General features: G+C 48.9%; 1 protein-coding gene across 1 annotated transcript in view; it reads right to left on the bottom strand.

Moving 5' to 3' along the window:
• Positions 1-7,667: 7,667 nt before the first annotated feature.
• The window catches only part of LOC105471402 (ubiquitin conjugating enzyme E2 H), a 119,728-nt gene continuing 117,047 nt past the window's right edge, over positions 7,668-10,348 (bottom strand). The window contains exon 7 of the mRNA XM_011723879.3: positions 7,668-9,931. Coding sequence (XP_011722181.1) covers positions 9,807-9,931 — 125 coding nt within the window. The 3' untranslated portion in view covers positions 7,668-9,806. The remainder of the gene's footprint in view (positions 9,932-10,348) is intronic.

Below are 10,348 nucleotides of genomic sequence, written 5' to 3'. Positions count from 1 at the left end.
CGGGGGAGGTGGGCTGAACCGCCCCTCTCGTCCTCACCCCTGCCTTGGCCGCTCTGCCCTGCTGGGAGGGTTTGGTGGCCGTGGCTGGCACTGCGGCAGTGCCCATGTCAGCTCTGACGCCTCTACCGAACTCCCTGTTTTGGGGGCTCTTTCCTTACAATGGTCACGTCGATGAGAAATCTACGTCCCTCCCTGCCCGGTTCCCACCTCTCGGGTGGGGCAGATGCCAGAGGCCTCCGGGGTCCACGCCCGCGGGCTCCTTGGACCGCCCCGCCCCGGCCGACCCCGCCCCACCCAGACTCCCGCTCGCGAGTCGGTGCCGAAGCACGAGGCACGTACGCCCCCTGGTGGCCGAGGCGGGGACGGCCGCGTGGGCTCCGCAGCCTCGCCCCACCCCGCCTGCCCCGCCCAATCCCACCCACCCAATCTGCCCTCCTCGCCCTGCTCTGCTCACCTGCTGGGCTACGCTGTCCACGCCTCGAGCCTGGGACAGCTCGAATTCCGCGGAGGACAGGTGTAACCCACAGAGTGATTCCCTTACCGGGGCCTGCTAGACTCCGGCCCCATGAGGCAGGGCTGGCGGCGTTTTTACGTCCTGGAAGTCACGGCCCTTAGGGGACCGAGGCGCTGCCCAGGCGCCCCTGACTGCCAGCTCAGGCCCTGCCACCCAGTCCGCCCCCAGGGACCGGACTGGGTGCGCCGTCCACCCTTCCAGTCCCGGGAACATTATCTGCGGATTGGGAGGTTCTGGGTTCTGCCCTAGATTCCCAAGCAAAGTTGCTCCTTTGCTCTTGTGACTTGCCTGCTTTGTGGTTTTTGTTTTTTGTTTTGTTTTGAGACGGAGTCTCGCTTTGTCGCCCAGCCGGGAGTGCAGTGGCACGATCTCGGCTCACTGCAACCTCCACCTCCCAAGGTTCGGTCGATTCTCCTGACTCAGCCTCCCGAGTAGCTGGGATTACGGATGTGTGCAACCACGCCCGGCTAATTTTTGTATTTTTAGTAGAGACGGGGTTTCACCATGTTGGCCAGGCTGGTCTCTAACTCCTGACCTCAAGTGATCCACCCACCTCGGCCTCCCAAAGTGCTGTGATTACAGGCGTGAGCCACTGCGCCAGGACTGCTTCTCTAAAGATCTCTACTGCAGAGAGGCTGCTATGCCCCCGCTTCTGAATAGGTAGCCAGCTGTGGCTATCATCACATTTTTCATGGTATATAATTTTAATTAATATTTAATTTTAAAACGAGTGTAAATTGTTCTGCAAAACAACTTTGTTTTGTAGGACCACGTGTCACTTTAAATGTTTAAAGTGTAGCTTCCAAATTGAGATGTGCTTTGTGAAATGCCCCCTGGATTTCAGAGTTAGCACAAAAACAAGAATACAAACTATCTTATTCTTTTACTGTGAATTACATGCTGAATTGTTGTTGTTGTTGTTTTTTGAGACAGAGTCTCACTCTGTTGCCCAGGCTGGAGTGCAGTGGCGTCATCTTGGTTCACTGCAACTTCTGCCTCCCAGGTTCAACTGGTTCTCCTGCCTCAGCCCCCCAAGTAACTGGAATTACAGGTGCCTGCCACCATGCCCGGCTAATTTTTGTATTTTTAGTAGAGACAGGTTTTCACCATGTTGGCCAGGATGGGCTCGATCTCCTGACCTCGGGTAATCCGCTTGCCTCGACCTCCCAAAGTGCTGGGATTACAGGCGTGAGCCACAGTGCCCGACCTCACGCTGAAATGTTTTTGATATATTGAGTTAAATGAAACATTTAACCTTTTTAAAAAAAGGTTTGAATGTTTTTACTAGATTTACTAGAATCTAAAAACTAGATTTACTAGAACTAAAAACATTTACTAGAATGTTTTTAATGATAAATGTAGATCACATTCTATTTCTATATTTCTGCACTAGGAAGAGGGTTTGAGGTAAATCTAGAGTTTTATTTTCTGACCCTACTGCAGGCACCGGAGGTCGAGGACACCATTGTCAGTGGAAATGGGGATGTGTACGGGGAAAGGCCCTGATCCTCAGAGACCATGCTCATAGAGTGAGCCCTGGGCAGGAGGTCAGCCAGGGAGCATCTCATAGGGCCCAGGCGGCATGAGGGTCACACAGACACAGGTGCCCACAGCCCCAGCGGGCATTGGGGGCAGGCATTAAGCTTGGCACAGCATGATTCTTGGAGGGAACACATATGGATGGCCTGAGGACCCAGGTTCTAGCACAGTTATGCCACTGTCTGTGTGACTAAGTCACCTGGCACAGCATAAGCAGTTAATGTCCTGATCTACTTACCGAAGGGCTCACTGCAGTGAGTGAGGCTCGCGAGGGGAAGCCCTCTTCAGCCCTGCCCATGGTGGTCCCCTCTGGAGGAGGGCATGTTTCTGGAATCCTGATTTGTTACCAGCACATAATTTTCAAATTGGCAGAAATGCATCGTTTAGACAGGCGCAGTGGCTCATTAGAACATTCTTACTTTTGTGTTAACTCTGAAATCCAGGGAGTATTTCACAAAGCACATCTCAATTTGGACGCTACGTTTTCAACATTTAAAGTGACACGTGGCCGGGCGCGGTGGCTCAAGCCTGTAATCCCAGCACTTTGGGAGGCCGAGACGGGCGGATCATGAGGTCAGGAGATCGAGACCATCCTGGCTAACACGGTGAAACCCCGTCTCTACTAAAAAATACAAAAAACTAGCCGGGCGAGGTGGCGGGCGCCTGTAGTCCCAGCTACTCGGGAGGCTGAGGCAGGAGAATGGTCTAAACCCGGGAGGCGGAGCTTGCAGTGAGCTGAGATCCGGCCACTGCACCCCAGCCTGGGCGACAGAGAAAGACTCTGTCTCAAAAAAAAAAATAAATAAAAATAAAAAAAATAAATAAAATAAAATAAAGTGACACGTAGTCCTACAAAACAAAGTTGTTTTTCAGAACAATTTACACTCGTTTTAAAATTTAATCCCAGTACTTTGGGAGGCCAAGGTGGGCAGATCGCTTGAGCCTAGAAGTGCAAGACCAGCCATGGGCAACATGGCACAACCCCATCTGTATAAAAAATACAAACATTAGCTGGACGTGGTGGCATGTGACTGTAGTCCCAGCTACTCAGGAGGCTGAAGTGGGAGGATCAGTTGAGGCTGCAGTGAACCATGATTATGCCACTGCACTCCAGCCTGGGCAACAGAGTGGGATCGTGTTTCCAAAAAAAAAAAAAAAAAAGAAAGAAAGAAAAAGAAAAAAATGCATCTTTAAAAGCCTTGTCCTGTGCGTGTGAACACACATGAGTGGAGTGCAGCAGGTCCTGAAGGGCTGCTTACAGAACTGAGGAAAGTGGAGGCGAGGCTGCCCACAAAGAGGCGGAAGCTTCTCCAAGGAGCCTCTTGCTGCGCGCTGGCCAGCCTTGGCGGCCAGGACCCCAGGAGAGGAAGCTGAGGGAGGCCTGAATGCCAGCTGCACCTGGTGTCCAGCACCCCATTCTAGGTTCACTGTCACCTACAGGCACAGCCAGAAGGGTGTAGTTTTCTCTTAGGGAGTCCAAGTCCATTGTTGCCACCTCTGACCCCTTGACACCAGGTCCTGGGAGCCAAGTCTTGAGCCCCAAAGAGCTCTGAGGAGCTCAGGTCTACAGAAGTGCCCTTTTTCCGAAAATAAACACCCTTCACTACGTAGGTACACATACACGCGCACAGGCACACGCGCGCCACACACACACAGAGGGAAATGCTCCTATCTTTTATCTTCTAACATTAAATCCCTGGTCAGGATAACTCTTCAGTTTCAAGAAGTTGGGGGCACACACACAGTACACCCTGAGGCCCAAGACAGCAGGCTTGGGCCCAAGTTGCACTGTCTGGGGCTCAGCGGGGGGTGAGTCCCTGAGGTGCCACTTACAAATAGGGCTGCTTCAGCCTGCCAGGAGGCTACAAGGCCTCTGCAGCTCCAGGGATTGTGGGAGTCAGAAAAAAATCCTTTGTCTTGGTTCTGGGTGGGGAGCGGGACACCCCCAGATCCAGTGTCACAGGCACTCATTCCCAGGGGGACAGAGCAGCCTTCAGAGCCAGCAAGAAAGTTTTGAGGCTCAGAGCCCACCAGCTTTCTTTTCCAGGACAATGTGCCTCAGAAACCCCGGTCCCCTTCCCAGGAAAGGAACGATGACTCAGGCAGGTAGTGACAAGCCACCTGCCACTTGGGAAGCAGCTAGACTGAGGCCGAGGGTGAGTGGTGCTGGGTGAGATTCCCAGGGTTGGCGGAGGGGGGCGGTTGGGAGACCCAAGTGCCAGCGACTGCACTGAGACTTCTCCTTGGTGGGGGGAAAGTAGGGGGGGGTTAAAAGCAGCTGCCTTATGTGAGATCAATGGAATGACTGTTCACATGGCCTATGTACCTCTTAAGTCCCGTTTAGGATGGAAACTGCTCTACACCCCCAAAGCTCTTTGGCCTAAAAACTCTAAACCTGTGTTCAAACCTTGGTGTTTCGTGGTTAATATCTAGCATCCTCTCTGTTACTCTATCTTGTGACGGGGCACTGTTTTGCGGCCTGGGTGGAGTTGAGTCACAGGGTGGCAGAGTCAGAACCTATTAGTCTAGGGATGTTGCTTTACAGCTCAGTACCCAAGGTCCATGAAAGCCCAGTGAGGGGCCTGAAGTTGCACAGCTGGTTAATGGAAGGGCTGGGACTTGAACTCATGGCTCTGTGGTTCAGTCCTTTGGCTAAAGGGCCCGTGAGTGCCACCCACAAAGAGGGTCTTAAACGTTTTGCTTCTGGGCTCTGGAGGCATCCAGGGTAGCTAGGGGGTTCCCTGCCAGTGGGGAGGGAGCAGGCACTGGCACACCATTCCTCAGCAGTCCCACCTCATTCAATCTGGCAGGTAGGTATGAAGCCGGGCCAACTGAGGAGTATGCATCAGGATGTAGGGAAGGAGAAAAAGGAGTTTAGGGGAATGAACAAGGAGAAAACAGTGGAAAAGAGATGGAATGAGAACACACGAACAAAGCAAAAGTATTTCCTTTGTCTTAAGGTCCTGCTAACAAAACCGTCTCCATTAGACTGAGCAGTATCGCCATCTGGTGGTAACCGAGAGCAAACGCTTTAGAAAGCAATCGAAATGCTGGTCTAATCCAGCGATAAGCGTTTTCCCATGCAAAACCCACCGTCCTCATCTCCCAGGAGGCGTAGCACTTGGCAGAGGACCACCTGTTTAGGCAGATCAGCCCCGGCAGGAAGCTGCACTGTCCGTGAACTCCAGGCCTCGGAGTATCCTCACTGGGTGTGAGTTGACAGGGCTTAGAAGGTTTAGGCATGGGGTAGATAGGGACCTTCGGGCTTTACAAGGCTCTAGTGGAGGAGTCTCACAGCCCCGTTCATAGCCAGCAGTCTTGCATCTGAGTTCCAGGTTCAAGGACAGGCCTCTGGGCAGAGCCTCTAGGTTATCACTGCCTAAGGGTGCCACTCCCTTCCCAAACTAATTTAGTCACCTGCATTCCAAGAGCTGCTCAGCCAGAAGAAGCCAGCGTCTGCTACTCAAAGGAGCCAGAACAGAGAGGGTATTTTAGAAAACCAGCTGACAGTAATCATGAGGGCTATTATCTTATTGATCAAGGTCCAGCCATTTGCCAAGGTATATACACGTTTATTTAAAAAAGTTTACAGTTTTCATTATACACAACTATTAAGAGGTTATAGTCAGAGGAGGCATGTGTCCTGTTGACAGACATGCCTACTAGATCATCACAATGCAAGAAGAAAGGTGGAAGGGAGGAGACAGGGCAAGGAAAAATAAGCGATAAGAAGCTTCAGATTTCAGTTACGGGCTGGCAGTCCCTTTTATCTTTTCAAGTATCACACAATATGTACCAAATACAATCCATAAATAATGGCCATTTCTTCCCAAGCCCACAGCCAAGATGAGTGTTTGGCTAAGTTCAGAGCCCTGGCCCTTCCTCAGATGAGTGGAAAACCTGCGCACCACAGGGCCGATTCCCCCTTCTCAAAGGGCTTCCTCCCACTCATCCCATCCCTAACGGAATCGCCGAGGTGTTAAGGGGCCAGAGAAAGCATAAACATGGATTCGGAAGTCCAAAGAAATGCAGTTCGTTGCGCCCAATCAGAGATATTTGATTTCATTCAACAAGGCTAGGAGCCCAGGTGGGAAGTCGATAAAAAATCTTGCTAACTTTTGTAAGTGGCTTTTACTTTTCTAAGTCACTGAAACAAGAAGGGCCATATGCCATTTAAAATCAAACACTAGTTCCCAGAGACTTGGTGTCTAGAAATGACCCATTGAGGCTAGCGGAGGATCTGTCTTTCATGATTCTCAGCCATCCCAACGGGAGGCCTAATATAAAGCACGTGCCAGGCCAATGCCAACTAGGACTTCTGGGGGCCTTTGGAGGGAAAAATGCCTTTGAGAGGAGACATTCCTCAGGAGCTTAGATCAGCCAGCTGGCAGTCAGAACAGCTTTTGAAGAGGATGAGAAATGTTAGGTACTGGAGAGATGATATGGCAACTCCTGATAATGACCTCACTAGTATAAAATGCTGGTTGAAACTGCACAGTAACCTCAAGGAGGGCGATGAGATTGAAGACAAAGCCAAATGCCAGTGTCCAGGATGGCCACCACTGACCCTGTGCCCATAAGCCCCTGGTGCTGGGGCTTCCAGAGGGAGCCTAAGGGCGGTGGATTCAATGTTGCCAGGTTGCAACCATCTTGCTTGTTGGTGTTTGGCAAGAGCTTGAGCTCAGTTATGCGAACAGGGGCGAAGAATGGCTTGCGCTGGTAAAACATGAGGATCCAAAAACTATGGGCACTAAAGCACTAAAAAGGGGAGGGAAACCGCCAGAAGTGGCTCTGACCTGCTGCCGCTGCCACCACCTCTAAAGCCAAGAATGTACAGCCTCTGTCCAGGGATCTGGATGCTCTTCTGAGTGCTGGAAGGGCAGCCTGGAAAGGCATCTGGTGGTGAAACACCCCTGCTCCAGACTTACGCTACCATCTATTATAGGGGGCCCAGAGTCCTCAGATTCACTGCCAGGCCTTCTTCCAGATCTTTCTGTACCTGTATGTTTTGGGTTCCTACTCACACCTCTCCCAGGCGCAGGGAAGGGACAAAAAGCATAAGAAGAGACTCTGTTCAACCCAGCAAAAGTCAGTTTCCCAGCGGAGAGGCGAAGCCCCACCCAGAATGTAAACATGCATGGGACCAAGGTTAGTGCCCGGACAGGACAGACTTGCACAGAGCAAGAGGGCATAGTGGGATCTATGCGGCAATTACAGGAGCTTCCAGCGCTAAGAGAGGAGCCTTATCCCACCTTCATCATACAGACTTAGATGGACACTCTCTCGCTCACACTCTCTTCGCACGTGTGCACACATATACACACACACACACACTCTGCGGCCACACTCAAATCTGCTTAACTCCTACAACCTCCCCCAGCAGGTCATTTGACAATTCTGCACCTTCCGCTCTCTGGTGCTGGGGCTCTGGTCAGAGGCGAGCCAATGTCTTATCATTAGAGAGATGTGGGATTAGGTAAGGGGCAGAGCCATGACACTGCTCACACACCTTCCCGAAACTGGGGTCTACTCGGTTTTTTGACAAGATCAAAAGCAATTCTTAACTGGTCATTATTTTTTTTAAGGTAATTAGAACACTATTGTTTATACAATATTGAAAAAATACAATTTTTTATTGTTTGAACTCAAATCACCACCCAGCACTTTAAGCCTACCCTAAATAGCACCTACAATAAATGTCATAGCACAAGCAAACTGCAAAGTCAGCAGGTAAGCAAGTTAGACAGTGCCAGCAGAGACCCTCCCTCCCCCAAAGCAATGAGAAGACAGCGTGCTAGGTAAGAGTGAAGTACACCATTACATGTTAAATAGTTAATACTACCCTTCCAGCAAGCCACAGATGCTAGATGGATAACTCAGTGCGGTTAACTAACCACAGCCCTACATCACTGCACTTTTTTTTTTTTTTTTTAAAGAAAACCTTTTGCTTCATGCCCGTAATTAACATAAATGTAAATTCTTTGTCTTTTTATTTAGGAAAATAATCATGCTAAAAGCAAGTTGTACTTTATATAGATTTTCAAAGAAAAGATTGATTGTGCTTTTTGAATAAAAAAAGAGGGTATCTTCCAACCTCACTGACTTAAACCTTGTGGAATACAGCACTTCTAAACTAAAAACACACGTCAAAAAGAAAAATTAAATAATCCCAGTGGGATGCTCAAAAATCGTCTTTAGAAGGTTTTAGGATTGGCTAATTCTGCTATTATCTTATTGGCTGCGGCAAAAAAATACAGAGCTGCTGTCTAAGATTTCTCCAAACTCCCCTCCAAGTTCAGCAGGCAACACTGAGATTTGAAAGAAACTCTGCAGCAACCTGGACATATGGTTAGCTGAGTCGACATTTGATTAGCAGGCATTTTAAACTGATTTCCTCTTAACATACACAGGAGAGAAAACATTTTCTTCCTGCAAGGCATGTTCTACAACATCGTATTTCTGAATCCCTTCTTCCTATTCGGTCACTCTCTGAAAAAAGTTGGTTTGTTTTTCCCATGTAGAATCACTCTGGGTACAAAAACCTTTATTTGTTCCAATTATTATTCGTTTTAAATTTAGAACCTGTGTTGGGTCTAAAATACCCATTTCCCACTCCCACAAGCAGATGATGACCAGGCTGCTGCCAAGAGCAGCAGAAAAAGGGAAAACCAAACCAAAACACCCAAGTACCCAGGGCTTTGCATTACCACATGGGTCTTCTTCTCAAGTCTAATGGTCCATGAGCGGCTTGTCCAAGGAGGCAGCCGCCTCTTGGTAGGTGAAGATGAAATCTGCAACCTTTCTAAGCACAACACACACACACACACACCAAAAAAAAAATAACCCCCCGAAAACACAACCCTCTTATTTAAAGCTCGTAAGTTCAGGGTAGCGGTCTCAAACTGCCAAACACTAGGACGAGGATGTGACTCTGCATGTGTTTTGGATGAGAGGAAGCATCGTCCCAGTCACTTTTCTCCTCCTGTGCTGTCCTTTCAAAAACAGGTCTGGATTACAAGTTCTACCCCAAGAAAAAGAACCGGTTCAGAAAATACTTCTCCAAGTTTCTCCAACAGAACACTGTGGCTGCAGGGCCTGGTAGTGTGAAGGGCAGGAACTGACATATAAAAATGTACTTAAAATCAGAGTCAAAAAAATGGTTTTACGTTTTAATACTCTAATTAGCTCCCTGTTTTATATACTGTAACTCCACAGAAGACATAGGGCCACCTAGGATTCACAGGAAGGAGCGGCTCTGATTCTTATGTGGCTGGCTCTAATGCCCCCACAGCAGGCCTCTTCCTCCCCAAGTTTTTCCTTTCCATTTTGAAAAAGCACTATTTTATCTTCACATCCAAGAGCTGGTTGGTTTGGTTTGTTTCTTTGGAACCATCAATACAAGAAGCGATTTTTTCCTGTTCTTTTTACTCATGTCTACCTATCAGAGCGGCTATTTCCTTTGACAGTTCAGTAGCACACAGGCTGACTTGGCCACATGGACTCATGAATGCATGCATTCGGACCGCATATTGCTACCAAATGGAATGTGGGAATATGCTATGCACCTCAGGTTGAGAAATGACCAAGAAATCAAGATCTAAAGGGTGATATATAATATATATATATCAATGCTATTATTCATAAAAACCTTGTTTAGTAATAAAAAAAATTGCTTTGTTTAAATATGAATATTATAGTCTGCTTCTCATGGTTAGGAAATAATAGTCTTTCTGAAAAGCAGGTGCTTTTTCTACTACAACTCCATATCCTGGGCCTCATCTTCGGAAAAGTCAGACATAGAGCTCTCCGATGAGCTGTCCCCGGTGCCCTCTTCCTGTTCTTTCAGTGCCTCCTCCGTGGCATATTTCTGGATGTACTCTGCACCGGGTGGGAGAAAGACAACAAGTGCAGTGAGTGGGTAGGCATGTGCTTGGCGACCCCAAAAAGCTGGCAAGGCTGGGGAGGTTCAAACTTACCTTGAACACCGGGGGGACAAAGATGACAGTAATCATGGTCACTACAGCTAAGGGGAATCCCACAAGGAGACTTCTTTGGGACAGGGTTTCTGCATTTTGCCCCCTGAGGGAAGGGATATTGGGAAGAGCAACACAGCAGGCTCAGCTTGCAGGGGAATATGTGCGCTGCAGCACCCCAAGAACTCTTCAGCGACGGGGGAAATGGGAGCCCCATGCTTTCTTTTTACTTTCACCTCCCAGATAGTACAGACAGGACTAGTCATGATTCCATAGTAATTTTATAAGGAAATCCCCCATCATTTTTAGATCTGCAGTTACA

This window comes from Macaca nemestrina, chromosome 4 (genome assembly GCF_043159975.1).
Source record: "Macaca nemestrina isolate mMacNem1 chromosome 4, mMacNem.hap1, whole genome shotgun sequence".
NCBI lineage: Eukaryota > Metazoa > Chordata > Mammalia > Primates > Cercopithecidae > Macaca > Macaca nemestrina.
This window is presented reverse-complemented; position numbering and strand designations above follow the sequence as displayed.